Source organism: Talpa occidentalis, unplaced genomic scaffold, assembly GCF_014898055.3.
Source record: "Talpa occidentalis isolate TD23 unplaced genomic scaffold, MPIMG_talOcc4v2.1 talOcc4.12, whole genome shotgun sequence".
NCBI classification, from domain to species: Eukaryota; Metazoa; Chordata; class Mammalia; order Eulipotyphla; family Talpidae; genus Talpa; species Talpa occidentalis.
Window position 1 is genome coordinate 96,492,321 of NW_023601212.1, and position 16,753 is coordinate 96,509,073.

Genomic DNA, 16,753 nt, shown 5'->3' on the forward strand with positions numbered 1-16,753 from the left:
CCCCGGGCCTTGTATGGTCACTGTGTGTAGGAGGATGTGGGGTGAGAAGGTCTTTGTATTGATGCTGGTGTTTGGGCTCCACGATTGAATTGCCCCTTGAACATTTCCTTCCTCTTCTGTGATTGCGTGAAAAGATTTCACCGTCTGCTGACATGGGTTTGAAATGTCTTCAGTCACCTTCAAGGTCACAGAGATGATTCTCTGACCCTTTGCCATGCCCTTTTCTGTAGTACATGTTCTGCAGTTTTGAAACTGCCTTTGCATTACATTTCAGATGTACATTTGGGACTCTTTCAGGTCAAAGGAGAATGTATCATGATCCTTTAAGTTTACTTGGAAAATTTCTCAGTGAAAAATTAGCTAGCTCTGAACTGCTTCTCATTTTGTTAAATCGCGGTTTCCTTTTCATTTCCAAATTTAGACCCACATGATACTTAAAACTACTTAAGACTCTCTTACCTGATGCCATATCTGATTTCTTTTCATGGCATTAAGAAGGGTTGTGGTCTTTTCTCTCCCATCAATCAGTATTTTCCATGAGATGCATTTAGTTGAAGGTACTGCCCTATCATGTCTGTCAAGGCTGTGAAATGATCATTTTTCTAGGCTTAAGCTTTTGAACTAAGACTTTTATGCAAATCATAAAACTCGTGAAGTGCCCATCTTGACAGAGCTTTATAAAACTCGAGGGCCCTTACGAGGCTGATTTGTCCTAACAGGTTTATGAATGGCACCTGCACAGAAGGAAGCAGCTGTAAATTTGCCCATGGAAACGCTGAACTTCATGAGTGGGAAGAGAGGAGAGATGCCCTAAAGATGAAGCTCAACAAAGCAAGAAAAGATCACTTAATTGCCCCAAATGATAATGACTTTGGAAAATATAGTTTTTTGTTTAAAGATTTAAACTAATATGCTGGCTTTTATGTATGTAACCTAATCAGAGCATTGGCCAGAAAAATTGGAAGTGTTCTAAGGCACCTAGCAGAGAGCTGCAGACTTTCTGCTTGTATTGGCGTATATCGAACCTCCTGAGCAGCAACCCACAGTAGGTAGAAAATGGGCTGTTTAACAGGTCTGGTCACGCTCTCACGGAACCATTGGCATCATGTGGCCAAGTGACCGCTACCCGGCTGCCATCTGTTGAACAGACTTTTGGGTGAAGAGTGTTGGGGAAAGAGGATGAGGTTATGTCTAGGATGACTCCTGGAGTTGAGCCCTCAACTCCAGAATCATGATGGTGAGAGAATAAACACTTGTACTAGGTTCAGAACACATGATGGATAAAATTCTTTACATGTTTTAAGTGGAACGAATTTGTTTAATATAATCAAGTTTGCTACTTATCTGTATGTAGGTTGCTAAAAAGGATTTTCTTAACTCAGATTTTAAGTCAAATAACCATTTAACACTAGTATTAAGTTAAATGGGGTATTTTTCTGTATTTGTATGTTTCACTATAATAAAGGAACTGAGGATAATGTGCATTGAGATTTTTTGGAAAATAATCAGTTGAATCAAATTTTATTTCTTAGTCTTTTGCTGTTTAAATGATTTTGAAAGATTAAACTTGTACTGTTGGTTATTGTGTAGTGTATGGACCAATATTGCCCATAATAAAGATTTTATATATAGATGTCTCATTTTTGGGTGTGGTTCTTTCCCCACAAGGAATTTTTGAAAATGGGTACCAAAATCACAAGGTTTGATTTTTTTTTTTTTTAACATTTTTATTTAAGCAGCCAAAGATGGTATGCAAATTAGAGGAACCCGAAAACAATTTTTCACTATGTCCCTTCTCTGGTTCATTGTTCAGAAAACTGTTCTGGTGTCAGAGCAGCAGCCAGATGTCTAGAAAGTGGAGGAAAGAAACCATGCTCTTGTTAATCCTGGCCTGTAAGATGTCACTCTGCTTTGTCACCAGATACTGTGGGTCTTGTAAAAGCAGCAAAAGTACTTTGAACCTTAGGTCCGTGCAAACGACAGCTGTCTTATGGACATATACATTAAGAGTCTATCCTAGCCTCCCACAGTGAATGAGGGCCTATGATCTTTGACCATATTTGGTTTTGTCAGCAATATACCAACTAACTCCAGTCTACACAAAGAAATCAAGAGAACTAGAAATGGTACATAAGGTTAATATTAAAAAATATTTTTTTTCCCTCTTCATAGCTTCTTGAAACCAGAGTATATAAAACAATATTAAAAAAGTAGTAATTTGGGCCTCCCCGGTGGCACAGTGGGTTGAGCGCAGTGCTGTGAAGCTGTCCGCAGCCTCTGCAGCACCGGTTCGATTCCCGGGTGGCCAGGGAGATTCCCACATAGCACAGCAGACCTCTCCTGTCTCCCCTCTGCTCTCCTCAGCAGTGTATTTCAGTCTGCCTGTTCTGCTCCCGGCTTTGTCTGTGGTGAATCTTCTCACCCTCTCTCGTCTCTGTTGTATAAATAAATAAATCTTGGGCCTCCTCGATCCCCGGCCGCCTGGAGGAGGGACCCACATGGCGTGCAGACCTCTCCTGCCGCCCGCTGCTCCCCTCAGCAGTGTCCTTCGGTCCTTCTGCCTGCTCTGCTCCCCGCTCTGGCTCTGGTGAATCCTCTCACCCTCCTGCGCTTCTGACTGTACCCAGTGCTTGTATAAATAAATAAATAAATCTTAAAAAAATAAATAAATCTTAAAAAAAAAAAGGAGTAATTCACCAGGAAAGGAGGGGGGGAATGGAATTACACTGAAGAAACTTCCATATCTCACTGAAATCAAGTTAGTACAGATGTGAAGTCAATGGAGGGGGGCACACTGGATCCCTCATGCAGCTGATGAATCATTGGAGGAATGAATGGTATGCTAGAAAACATCCACCTAGTACAGAGGAAGACAGTGAAGAAGGTGTCCAAAAGGCATGAGAGAGAAAACAGTCAAGCGTCCGGTGTAAACGAGCGAGGGCCATGCGGGGCCTCCCCAGTGGACACTCGCAGGGCTCTGGCACAGCCTGGAGGCAGCCACGCCCAACTTCACCTCCCCGGACATCCCGCCCCGGGTCCCACAGCTGACTTGTGGCAGAGACGGGGGTCACCTTAACTTTGTGGGGCTTTTTTTGCCTGACATCATAGTGCCTTAGTTTCCTCAGTTTTGAGTGACTTGCAGCTCATGACCGTGGAGATGGAGTCCTGGCCTCGGGCCCCAGCGCGGGGTGGCAGGCAGGTCCGCCCTCCGCTCTCGGGGGAGCAGCGCCTCCCGCCGCTCTCGGTCCCGCCTCGCCGCCCAGCGCCGCGCCCCTGCGCCGCTCACTCAGCCGGTTCTTCGGCGGCTCCGCGAACACACGTGCGGGCCTTCCCCGGAGAGCCCCGGACACTCTCCGGCAACCGGAGCGCCTGCGCCCAGGCCCCGCCGCCCGAGCCCGAGCCCGTGACGGGGCGCGCGGGGGCAGCATTTCAAGTCCCCTCTGAACCCCGTCCCGCCCCGGCCGCGACCTCACAGACGGCGCCGAGGCTCTGCCGGCCGGACTGCGGCGCGCGGCCATGACGTCCGCCCCTCAGGGCCCGCGCCACCTCCCGGCGGCCCCGGCGCCGCCCCGACTTCCGCGCCGGGAGGACACCGGGTAGGCCGGGCGCGCGGGGGCGGGCTCCGTGGCGGGGGCGGGGCCACGGCGCGTAGCGGGGCGGCTCTCGCGCGGACTCCGAGCGCGGGGGCGGGGCCTGTGGGGGCGGGGCGGCGGGTGGCGCGGGCGAGGGGCGGGGCTGCCAGGCGGAGTCGCCGTCCGCGCAGACTCGGAGCGCGGGGGCGGGGCCTGTGCGGCGCGGGCGGGGCCGCGGGCGGCGCGGGCGAGGGGCGTTTGCGCAGGCTCCGTGGGCGAGGGGCGGGCCCGCCGAGGGGCGGGGCTGCCGGGCGGAGTCGCCTCCGCGCAGACTCGGGGCGCGGGGGCGGGGCCGGCGGGGCGGGCTCCGCGGCGGCGGCGGCTGACGTGGAGGGCCGGGGTTAGCGGGCGCGGCGAGCTGCGGGATTGGGGGGCGACGGGCCGGGCCGGGCCCTCGGGCCGGAGGCGGCAGCGGCGGCGTATAAAGCCGGCGAGCGGGAGCATGTAATGTCGGAATGCGGAGGCCGCGGCGGCGGCGGCGGCAGCAGCAGCGACGACGCCGAGGACGAGGCCGGCGGCGGCCCCGCGGGCTCCGGCTCCCCCAGCCCGGCCCCGGCCGGAGCCTCCCCGGCGGGCCGGCTGCGCCGCGGGCTGCGCGGAGCCTCCCTCATGGCGCGCCGGCGGCCCGAGCTGCTCTGCGGGGCCGTGGCGCTCGGCTGCGCGCTGCTCCTCGCCCTCAAGTTCACCTGCAGGTGAGGCGGCCGCGCCCCCGTCCGCGGCCGGCGCCCCCGCCGGCGCCCGAGGCCCGCGTCAGGGTCGGGGGGTCGCAGCGGCCGCGGCCCGGGACGGCGGGGCCTGCCGGGGCCCCGAGCCCGGCCTGACCCGCGCCCCGCGCGCCTCCCGCGCCCGCCGGGCGGCCACACGGCGGGGGGCTCGCCCGTCGCGCCTCGTCCCTGCTGGCTCCGAGGGAGGCGGGCCCGGGTCTCCCCGTCGGCTGCTGGGGTTCGGGGCGCACCTGTCACCTCCCCCCGGGCTCTGGGACGCTCGTCTGTCACCCGTGTTAGTCCCCCGGTCCCGGCTGTGGTGATTCACGGCTCTGGCAACTGCTCGCGGCACCCACGAAGCGGGGCGCGCTCTCCCGGGTGAGGGAGATGGAGGGCCCCGCTCTCCGTGCGTCCCAGGGGTGGGACGGCTCATGAACAGGTAAATTTACCTGATTCTGAAGGGTTTCAGTAAGGGCCTTGCAGGAATAGAAGCGATGAGGGTGAGGCAGAAAAGGCAATTTCAGGAAGCGCAGAGGAAGCTCAGGAAAAGGGGCAGAGACCACCGTCGTGAAGGCTGGGGAAAGGGAGAGGGAAGAGCAGGGGCAAGTCCTGAGGCTGCACAAGCCTGGTGTTTCCTGGAACTGGAAAAGGCCCAGAGTGTCTTCCAGCCTGGTGAGCGGGAGAAAAGAAGACTAGTGTGCCTCCTTTGAGATAGTACGCAGAGGCAAAATTAACCTTAAATTTCAGGTGTGCTTTAGGCCTCCCAAATCTACACTGTGTCCCCTGGGACTCCAGTTTATGAATCTGTGTTGCCAATTACTGGCATGTTGGCCAAGAGGAAAGTTTCAACTTGGATTTTGATTGAGTCTGTTAAGCACAGTTGGCGGCTTCTGTTGTGAAACGATTGGGGGATTTAGTGGAAAGAGAACAAGTTACATTAACTATCATTTGCCCATATGTCAAGTACTCTGCTGTCAGTGGGTTCGCAGTCTCAACACTTGATATTGTGGGCCCGGACATTTTTAGTTGTGGGAGGCTGTTCTGTCCATTGTAGGATGTTTAGCAACATTCCTACTAGATGCCAATGGGACACCCTCTCACCGCCCCCACCCCCTCAAGCTGAAATAACCAAAACGTCCCTAGACATTGCCAGATGTCCCCTGGGGAGCAAAATTTGAGAACAACAGGTTACATTAGCACATTTATTCATTTAACCTGCCTGCTAGTATGAATCATTTCAATCTCGGGCCCCTGTAAATAAAGTCTGGATATACTATTATCCTGCACAGTTAGAGACAAAAGAGTTGAGCTTTGGTCATGTTACAAAACTTGCCCCAAATGACACCCATCTGTTAAGTGGCTGAGCTGGAATTTGAATCCTTCATTGTCAGGAACCGAACTCTTCAACTTGCTCTTTATTGTGTCCCCCACAGGATCATAGACAACTTATTTTACAAGGCACCATATTGCAGGGTGGCGTTTGGGTTCAAGTTAGGAAGAGAGTTCCCCCTCTCCACCCAGTTGGGGAGCTTACTCGCATCAGTAAGTAGTGTTTGCTCTGAGAGAATGTGACTTAATAGTTAGGAAGTCTTGAGCGATCTCAGAAAGAGGGAAGTGTGTAAATCCAGTTACTGGAGCAGGCACAGCAATAGCCCCACCTGCTTCAGGCCAGGGGAGTGAGCCAGTGAGAGGCTGCGAGCCTGTCCAGCTCCCTTCTGTGCCTCTGGCAAATCTGACATTCTTTTAATAGACTCAGATGGACGTTTTTTAGAGTCTCTCATTGAATGGTTCCACGATACTTTATTGCTGTACTACCCTAACATTTCTGTTCCCCCCTTTCCTGTTTTACTTTTGAGCTCGTTGCATTAATGAGGACAGAGTCTTAAGGGAGAGACAGATTTTTCCCCCTAATTTAATTTTATTAATAACTCCAGGCCTGACATGTGACAGCCCTCTACAATGTCTTTTGCTTAGCTGTGTTCAAATAAGATTTTACAAAAGAAGATTGATTTGGGGTTGAAACACAAGTAATCGTGCTTTTCTGGGTATTTAATCTCTATCCTATCTACCTCTCTGTGTATTGAATCTCTGTGACATCATCCTACTCACTTTACTTTCATTCTGGTTTGGAGGGAAATAAGTGTGTGTGTGTGTGTGTGCGCGCGCGTGTGTGTGTATCTGTAGATGTATGTGTGCATAAATTTATTTTGCCTTATTGTGAAGCTGCTTCAGATCCTTTTTGGAAGGAGGGGTAAAGGGGCAAATAATTGGGAGTTACCACATGTCTTTCTTGTTTGCAACTACTCTAAATTTTTTTTTTGTACCTGAGACTTAGACTTTAAAGCTGCAAGACATCTTTTTTTTTTTTAAAAATATTTATTTTAATTTATTTATGCATGCAAGAACTGGGTGTAGGCCAGAGGTGTGGGGAGTGAGAGGTTTCACCAGAGACAGAGTGGGGAGCAGAACAGGCAGACTGACTGAAATACACTGCTGAGGGGAGCAGCAGGCGAGACAGGAGAGGTCTGCTCTGCTATATGGGTCAGCTCCCTGGCTGGGGATCGAACTCTGTCCGCAGTGATTGGCCATAGCTTGATAGCACTGAGACTTAACTCCTGCGCCACCAGGGAAGCCCTGAAAGACATCTTTGATCTAAGTTTAATGTCTCAGAAAGCACTTAGCAAATTTGAGAATTAAATAGAAACTTGTGAATGCGTGTGATGGACTAATTCCCTGGCTAACGTTGACTGTCTGCTTAGCCCTGCATTTTACCTGTTTCACTTACCTAGGAACTGCTCCGAGCTGGCAGACAACACTAAGTTGATGATAATTCTTTATTGTTTGTTTAGCTGTTGAAAACCCACATCTTCCCTCATTGCATTATTTAACACTTCACATGCGATTTGAATAGTAGAAAAAGAATTCCTTCCAAAGCAGAATCTTGGAGCTATTGAAGATTCATTTCTTCTGCACCAGGCCTGTTCACTTCTTTGCACGACTATCTTTCTGTCACAGGTGTAGGCTGTCACAGGTGTAGGCTAAAAGCTTCCAGCCTGCCCACTCCCCCATCAGAGGAGCATCACGTGCCCATCATGTCACCTGCTTAAATTCTCCACACGCAGTGGGTGGTTGTTTGGGTTTTTTTGTTTATGAGTTTAGTTATTTCTTGTCTTCCTTCCCAAGAAAGCAAGTCCCCTGACAGTCTGCCTGCTTGCTGCGGTCTTGGTCCCCATGGCGCGCCGCCTGCAGTGCAGCGACCTTTGCTCAGTGAGCCTGTTTTCAGTTGTTGAGGTGACTGATTTTTTCAGGTTCTGAAGATATTTTCCATAGACAAAGCTCCCTGGGTTAAAAAGTTCATTTCAGTGGATCCGCCTGTTCTGCTTCCCACTCTCTCTGATGAATCCTCTCACCCCCCGCATCTCTGGCCTATAGCCAGTTCTTATATGCATGCATAAATAAATACATCTTTAACAAAAAAAGTTCATTGGAGGAAATAAAGAGGAAATTTGCTCCAATTTTTAACACCACTACCTTACTGTGTTAGTGATTTTTGGTTAAAATAGGGAAGTGTAATACATTTAAACTCTCTTCTTAATTCCGGAAGCCTGAATTCAAGTAAGTGACTGACGGGGAGAGTGTGTGGACTCACCCGCATGCTAAATGCCCAGGCTCTTAGAGTAGCCTGCGTGTTGGGTGTTGATATTGGACTGACTGCTAGTCCTTAGTGCTAGCTTCTTTCAGCATAATTACTTTGCACCCCAACATGTTATAGAATGTATCTTTTTTTTTTAATTGCCGAGTAACATTTAATTGTAAGAATATATCCCAGCTGGTTTAGCCTTTCACCTAGTGAGTTTCTCCACCTATTAATGCTTACTGTTTCCACAAGTTATCTTTTCTCCCGTGTCTTTATGTTTCTGTTTAAAATGTGTGTCTCTTGGGCCACATATGCCTGGTCTTGCTTCCTTTTCCTGTCTGGCCATCTCTTCCTCTCAGTTGGGCAGGTTAGTCCTTTCCTATGTTATGTGATTTTCAAAATGGTTGGATTTAACTCTGCCTGCTTGCAACTTTCCACTTATACCTTTTGGCTTTGGTTTCTTTTTTGGCCTTTTTCTGCTGCCTTTTGGGTTAATCAGATATTTATTAGGATCCCATTTTTATTTCCTGTGTTGGTTTCGTAGCCAAAATGCCCTCATGGTTTATGCCATGTTGGTGCAGATGTGCGGATAACTCGGGGTTCTCGTTAGAGCCCTGTAACATGGTAGGGTGCGGCCTCTGCCAAGGCCCATTTGTCTTGCTGGAGAAAGTAGTCGTGGCAGTTCTGACTTCCCACTGACCTCTCCTTTCTGGAACCTCAGGTACTCGGGAAATCTTTTTACAAAACAGTTAAATGGCCTATTGCTTTGTTACTTGTCTTTATTAACCTTTGATCATGATATCTCTCTGGAGAAGTCTGTATTATTATTTAATGATTGCTTTTGCCTTATTTAACGATTACTTTTGCCTGAATCAATACCCTGGAGTAAAAGCTTTAAGTACGACGTGCCAACTCCAGCTGATGATGTTTTCTCAGACTTGAGTGATGTCCCATAGAGATCCCAGCATTGGTCATAGATGCTCCCTCCCTTCCTTCTAAGTGAGGCACTGCAGGCTCTGGGGCCCTGGAGAGCAAGTGCCTCCAGGGAGAGCAAGGCTGCAGAGAGATAGGATGGAGGCTTTGGGGGTAGAGACTGAATATAGATTATATAAAGACCTCCTCTGCCTTCTGCAACCTGCCCCCACGTGGGGAGACAGTGTTAGAGAATTGATTTCAATGTATTATTCATTTATTTTTTTTTAAGATTTATTTTTATTTATATAAGAGCTGGGGAACAGGCCAGAGGTGCAGGGGTGAGAGGACTCACCAGAGACAGTGGGGAGTAGAACAGGTGGATCTACTGAAATCCACTGCTGAGGGGAGCAGCAGGCGAGACAGGAGAGGTCTGCTGTGTCATGTGGGTCAATTCCCTGGCCAGGGATCAAACTGATGCCAAGGTGGCTGGTGATAGCTTGATAGCTCCCACCAAGGAGGCTCTACTGTTCATTTCTTGCATGTTCTTTGCGAAATTTTACCGTGGCACACAGAATGTTTCCTTTTTATTTCAGGACAGTGTTTTGGAGACTCCATTTTCTTAAGTAAAAGAAGATTTTTCTTTCAGGCATCATTCTCCTGCCATATAAAGCTGTTGCTAGAAGATAAACTAAGCAATGTTGTTTGTTTGCTCTTTTTTAGTCGGGCAAAAGATGTGATAATACCAGCAAAGCCCCCTGTCAACTTTTTCTCCTCGAGGTCTCCAGTCCTTGACCTCTTCCAGGGGCAGCTGGACTACGCGGAGCATGTGCGCCGGGACTCGGAGGTGGTGCTGCTGTTCTTCTATGCCCCGTGGTGCGGGCAGTCCATCGCCGCCAGGGCGGAGATTGAGCAGGCAGCAAGTCAGCTCTCTGATCAGGTAACGCTGTCATTCAGCCTAGGAATAAGTGACCCTTGGTCCTGCGTGCAGTGGTCTCATTGGGACACCATACCTCCCTGGCTGATCTTGCCAAGGAGAAGGCCATCCTCTTTGTGAGTTGTATCGCCTTTGATAAGGAAACAGGATCCCCTCTGGTGGTGATCACAGCCGGTCAGAGGCAGGAGTGACAGCAGGTTCTGCATTTCCTGGGCACGCAGGCCAGTGCACACCTGGGGCCGTGCTGTTGGTTTCAGTGCTGCAGGAGGTGGGGGCTGAAATTCTAGTGCTTGAGTATCCATTTGCTACTTACTGGTTAGGTATTTTGCGTAAGAGCAATTTATGTATCATGACCACTATGTAAGAGGCAGACCTTTTAAATATTTGGACCAGAACTATGTTGGACAGAACTATATTGGAATCTCATCTTGTGCTAATTAAGAGGGACACAGGCAGATAGTCACCTCCATAGGTTTGCCTCCCAGCCACGTGCGTCCCCGTGTCTTTTATGAAACAAGTGTTTTATGTAAAACAAGTCCAGAAAAGAATTCATGGGTGATAATACTTCCTGCACATATAGTTTCAAAATAGTCAGTCTGATGCACTAAGTGTAATGTAAAAGTGAGGGAAAAAAGGAAAAAGAATGCAAAGTTACATCATTCATGTCTCAGTCTGAAATGCTTGGGCACAGCAGTTCCCGTGCCTCTGTGTAGAGCTGCTGGGTGCAGGACAAGTGCAGGTGCAGGCCAAGGTGTGATGTGCTGGTGACTCAGACACCATGGTGCCTGTTCTCTGCGGTGTGATTTGGTCTAAGTGGTGAGCGGCTCTTGCTGAAGTCCCAAACTAAACAGAGTACTTCGTGCCCTCAGTTTATACAGAAGTTGCCTTCCTGAGAAATTCAGTGAATACAAAAGCCAGGCTTTATGCATATTTAAAATAGAGTTAGATTCTGAGCTGGAATAACAAGTTTCTTCCAATCCTGGGATGGTGTGATGTGAAAACAGTTGTGAATGCTGCTCGCTTCGCCCACTGCGCCTGCCCACCGCCTGCCCACCGCCTGCCCAAAGCTGCCTCAGATCTTGTGGGCACTTTCTAGGTGAGAGGCTGCTGCTGAGGTCCACTGACCTGTGGCAGCTGTGCAGGCAGTTGGCTCCAGAGGTTCTTTGAAACTCTCAGAAATCTCTATATGATAAATGGTGGCTGGATTCCTGCCCAGCCTAGCAGAGCCTTTGATCCATGTGTCCTTGAGTGTGGCACTCAGTATGTTTACAAGACAGTCTTCAGTCCCTGTAACATTAATTCTGAGTGCTCCAACTTTGGACCCATGGGATTATTCCATGTTCCCTGTCTTTCGTTACCTGCTGCCTTCCTTTCAAAAAATGGTGACTAGTAACCTGTCCATAGCAGACACTCCTAGGGAGGAAACAGGAGCTGAAGTGGAGCACCAGAGGCAAGGGGTTTGTTAACACAAAAGGAATCACCGCTTTGTCAATCACTTCCAAGTTTTCTGAATTTAGACAGCTTCTGGGAACCAGGGGGGAAGCTGGTATGTGTAGATGAAGTGTCAGTTCCTTGCTACCGTCTGTCTTCTAGGCGGAGATCACTAGGGTGGCATCTGCCGAGCCCGGCCCGTGTGCCTCACGACAGCTCTGCAGGCTGATGCTGGACCCCTGTCCTTCCCATGCGGGCTTAGGGGGCAGGTACAGAGCATACTTTGCGGGGTGGAAGTCATAAAGCTGTCCACAACTAACTAGTTTTCATATTTTCTCCAGCTTCTTCCAGATTGAGAGTTAATTGTTATATGTTCTCCAGAGGAAACAGACAAAAATCTTTTGAACCTTTTTGTTTAGTGAAATTAACAAACATGGTGAATTGTGCCTTATTAAAAAATGAGGGGTCCACCTTTAGTAAAGATGTTGTGTATGTTCCTCATATGGGAGCCCTGAAAAGAAGCCCTAACAGCATGCACTGCGCTCTGAGCGATATGCCGGCGTGCAGCTCTAGGGCATCTCAAGGTGACTGTTCATGTATGATCTCCTTGTTTGTTGAGTGTTTTATCGTAAAGAGGTAAAAGAATTTTACATTTCCCCCCATTTAAATTCTACCTGTGAACGTGCTGTTAGGCGTGTTTTACCACACGCCAGCGCCTTACCCTTTACTAGTCAGTGTCTGAACTGGAGGCAGCTTTGCCACCTTGTGCTGGCAGCGGCGCTGCCTGTGACCTATTTCCGTTTTTGGTTGTCACCGCCAGGCATGCTGCATCCAGTGTGTGGGAAAGCCCCCCCAAACAAACATAACACCCCCCAAAAAATTCAAACCCAAATGTCAGTAATGCCCAAGCTGAGAGACTCCGCTCCAGTCTCTACTAATACATCTTATTTGTGGCACATTTCTAAATGCATTGCAGACATCAGGATGCTTTTCCTTAAATATTTCAGCATCCATCCATACATATATACTTAATCCATATTTTTCTATTCAGTATTATCTTTTAGAATATAGTTTTATGTATTTTTAAAGATTTGTTTTATTTATTTATGCATACAAGAACTGGGGTGTAGACCAGTGGTACGGGGGATGAGAGGATTCACCAGAGACAGAGTGGGGAGCTGAACAGGCGGATCCACTGAGATACACTGCTGAGGGGAGCAGCAGGTGAGAAGGAGAGGTCTGCTGCGCCATGTGTGTCAGCTCCCTGGCTAGCCAGGGATAGAACTCATGTCGCAGTGGCTGGTGATAGCTTGATAGCACTGACTTGAACCCCTGCACCACCACCATGGAGTGTAGCTTTATTTTATTTTAGTTATTAAAATAAAACTATTGTTTTAGTTTTTAAAATAAGTCATTAAGAGCTGCCCTTGAAAATTTGTGATGTTTTATTAGCATTTTTCTTTCTCAGTTGCTTAATTTGACTGTCAAAGGGCATAACCTTCTACTGTATTAGTGTCATCATGCTCAGAGAAACCTCACTGGTACTTGTTCACTTCAGAATTCACAACAAATCATTTTCCTTTTACATAGACTGCAAAATATTCAGAATCCTCACTAGCCTCTGTAGATTATTCTAACTTCTTTATTACTGTTGATCCTCTTTGAACATTTGAGACAATTTTTTTTCATACTTTCTCTTTCGGTAGAGGAATAGTTCCATTTCTATATTTTCATCTTTTAAATCTTGGTAATTTTTCAGTTGTTATTCATAGTCATTGAAAACCTCTCTTGCCCTGCAGGTGTTGTTTGTGGCAGTTAACTGTTGGTGGAACCAGGGGAAATGTAGGAAACAGAAGCACTTCTTCTATTTTCCTGTTATCTATCTGTATCATCGGAGGTAAGAACTTTTAAGTGGTGTCTCTAATTCCAATTTAATGTATCAATATAAAAGTGAATTTTTTGCCCTGCTTATAAGTATTAGATATTCACTGTAGAAAACTGAGAATATATAGATAAGCTAAAATAAAATGAATAAATCTGGGTGATTTTATCAGCCATACATAGTCACTGTGTTTTGATTTATAGCCTCCTGTGTCTATACATATTCGTACACACATTTTTTTTAAATAAAAGAAAATGGGACCATGCAGTAATAACGTCTTAAATTGCTCTTTCTTATTTTTGTGAACATCTTTTCATGTCATCACGTATTACAACATTGGTTTTAATAGTTCCAGTTATTCCATGTAGGGCTGTACACTTCAGATATTCTGAAAGTGTGTAACAGTACACACAACTCCTTGTCCTGCTCTGTGGCAGCATAGCTTAGTCAAGAGGGCGTCATGCTATCTTGTCAACTGGGAAGATGCGATCATAAGTCTGCAGTCTCATGCCCATAATTCACCTGTAATGCTGACATCCAGAAAGCTCTGAAACCTCAGAGATACTTAGGATTTTTGTCCCCCAGTACATTCATCTGGCCCCAAGTAACAGAGGGTACCTGTAGTCTTTATCCCTTTAGCTACCATTTTATTCATTTTGCTGCGGAAATACTGATTTTGGACTACTTAGACCCTGCTGTGGGCATTCAGTAAATGTCTGAAATCTGACTTGAGGACTTTTAGAGACAGGAGATTGGGTTTTGGACTTTACTTGGGGTGATTGGCTTGAAGTTTGTTAGTGCAGGTAAATGGGTAAAGAGGATTGGGCTAATCAGAGCTTTACATTATGGATTTTATTTTTTTCTCTCCCTCTGAACTTCCTGGGCCTTAATCAGTAGGATTTATTACATCAACAAAATTTCTTTTGTATATTATCTTTCATATTCCATCACACTTCCATTATCCCTTGCATAAAATGTTGAGGTACACTTAGTATTGTTTCTCGGGAGCTGTGAAATTTGGGCAAGAACACACTTTCCTGCCCCATCTCTACCCTCAAATTTTTCTCTAGATATTAAATGTCTTGACTATTTGTGGTAACAAACCAATTTTTGCTTGGGATCCATTAGGAATATTTTTGCATTTTATCTTCCCCTCTACCCCCTTTGCCAGTAATTTGGAGGTCCTGCTGCTTCAACTTTGAAGGTTGAAGTTCAGTTTTTTTAAGTGTAAGATGATTATGCTTGAAGGTTCTACAGCTCTGCTTGGTAACAAAATGATGCATTTGCTCCCCTATACTAAGGTTCCTGCATTTCTTTTTTTGAAATAAGAAACAGGGAGCAGGTGCCTAGCAGGTTTTCCTGACCCTGCAATTTGATAAACCAAGCCAACAACCCAGAGGTGAACTTAACTTGATGTGTCATCAAAATCTTCCCTTAAACTGAGTATAAAATGCCTTGGATAGTTTGTTTTCTAGGAAGATTGAAAGGAACTTTAGAAATATCTTGTCCAACCTCTCATTATACTGATGAAGAATTTGAAGTCGGGGCTTACCTGAGGTGCTTACCCCTCATCTTAAAACTTTATTTGTTTGAGTCAATTCAGACCCATTAATATGTCAACATCTGCTCTCAGTGTGCTACAAACAGAAGGGGACCTTTCCATATTTCATTTCAGACTCTTCAAGCTGTGTTACACACACACACACACACACACACTCTCTCTCTCTCTCTCTCTCTCTCTTTTTCTCTCTCACTCTCATGTCTTCCATGACACTCTCTCATAGTGCAAGGGCTCTTACAGATGTGGCCCTTGAGTCTCACCATGGGGTGAGCTACTGTCTGTGTTGCTGCTGCTACTCTCTGTGTAATGGCTTACCTTGTAGTGGCTGCTAAAAAAGTTACTAGTTGTTTCTGTTTTGTGGAAGTGGATTCTATTTTTTGGCTGGTATTGATGCCAGTCCTAAAGAAAGTTTATAAAAGGCTCCAAAGCCGGGATCATTTCTCAGCCACACTAGGTCAGTAGTCCTGTAGCTAAGACTGTAAGATGTGGGTAAAAACTGTTCCACATCCTGCATTTTGCAATCTTCTTAGCTCTTACAAGACACGGACACTTGGGAGAACTCAACAAAATGTGTTTCCTTTGTTAGTTGAGGTTTCCAAATTGGATGGCTCCTTTTTCTGAACAGATGCTTTTCTGGGTTCTTCATTTAAATTAAAAGTTGGTGGCGGTGGGTGGGGTTGGTGGTGGTGGGTGGGGTTGGTGGTGATGATAATTTTTAAAATCAAATTAGTTAACAAATTAACCATATTACGTTCTGAATTGATAGAATCATGAAAACTCTCCCAGCTGCACACGTAGGAGGCTATTTTTATTTTTTCCATGCTAATTGTCCTCTGTCTGGCATCATATCTGCAGTGCACACTGAAGAATTGTGTTTATCTCATCACATTATATGTGTGTTTGTGTTAATTTCTGTAGCCATATAGTACAGTATTGTCATCACAGCAGTCATAGAATTCTTTACTGTGCTCTGGCTAGTGTTGCTATTCACAGTGAGCTTAACGTCAGTTCCCGTGTAGAGGAAGAATGGCTGTCGAGCTGCTGAATTTCTCTGTACTCCTTAACCCCTGCCACATACTGTCCAGTTAGAGCTGAGCAGTGTGTGTACTGTGCAGGACTGAAGAAAGCCATGGGAGGACTCTGACTGGCATAGTAGGGGCAGAATGGCAGTAGTAGTGCTTAGCAGTACCAAGAGGAATTCCTGTGCATCCCCAAGCACAACTGGGGCTGAGCGGGAGGAGTTAGAGTCCCTGACTTCCTAGTTTCACAGAATTTTTTTGTTGCTGAAATAAAGTTTTCAGTAGGTGTGACGTTCATTTAGTGATCCTTTCTGTTCCACTGGTTACTTATTTTAGAATGATGTGAAAGAAAATCCGCCCCCTCCATTGAATCTGGTTAAGATCCTGAAATTCTTTACCATTTGTTCCAGTTCCAGGGTTGCTTGTATGTTTTGCTTTGTTTTTTAAAGAAATGTTATTGTGGGAATTATGTATTTCACCCCCCCCCCCCAGACTAGAATGAATGTTCTTTGTTTTGAAATTAAGCTTGCAGTTGTATTAAGTTTGAGATGAGTACTGGCTGTGTCTGCCTCCCCTCACATACAGTGGTGATTCTCAGTTGGCTCCCAGGCACCTCCTGAGTCAAAGGTGTGAACCAGTTGGGGTCCTAAAGCAAGATGTTTTCATTGTGTGGTGTTGATGATTTCAGTTGCACATTACCGGTTTAATGCATGGTGTATTATTTTTATTTTTTATGTTTATTTTTTTGGTACTAGTTTTGGACCAATCGAATACAAAGGCCCCATGAGTGCTGTTTACATTGAGAAGTTTGTCCGCCGAGTGATGACACCACTTCTCTACATCCCATCTCAATCAGAATTACTAGATTTTCTCTCAAACTACGAGGTACCTGTCTTTCATATCTCCTCCTCCCCAGGCTTCATCGGGTTGGATTAGATTGTTTTTGGGGGGGGGGGTGTACCTCGTGATGTGCAGCAAATGAAAGATCACATTGTGGAAAAGCCCCAATTAAGTGCTTTTGGAGAAACTTGATTTTAG

General features: G+C 46.8%; 2 protein-coding genes across 2 annotated transcripts in view; both read left to right on the forward strand.

Annotated features, from left to right (window-relative positions):
• The window catches only part of ZC3H7A (zinc finger CCCH-type containing 7A), a 31,158-nt gene extending 29,520 nt beyond the window's left edge, over positions 1-1,638 (forward strand). The window contains exon 23 of the mRNA XM_037507591.2: positions 720-1,638. Within this exon, the coding sequence (XP_037363488.1) occupies positions 720-909 (190 nt within the window). The 3' untranslated portion in view covers positions 910-1,638. The remainder of the gene's footprint in view (positions 1-719) is intronic.
• Positions 1,639-3,950: 2,312 nt separating this feature from the next.
• Positions 3,951-16,753, forward strand: part of TXNDC11 (thioredoxin domain containing 11) — a 55,925-nt gene continuing 43,122 nt past the window's right edge. The window contains exons 1-4 of the mRNA XM_037507592.1: positions 3,951-4,324; positions 9,609-9,825; positions 13,053-13,150; positions 16,471-16,600. Coding sequence (XP_037363489.1) covers positions 4,080-4,324; positions 9,609-9,825; positions 13,053-13,150; positions 16,471-16,600 — 690 coding nt within the window. The 5' untranslated portion in view covers positions 3,951-4,079. The remainder of the gene's footprint in view (positions 4,325-9,608; positions 9,826-13,052; positions 13,151-16,470; positions 16,601-16,753) is intronic.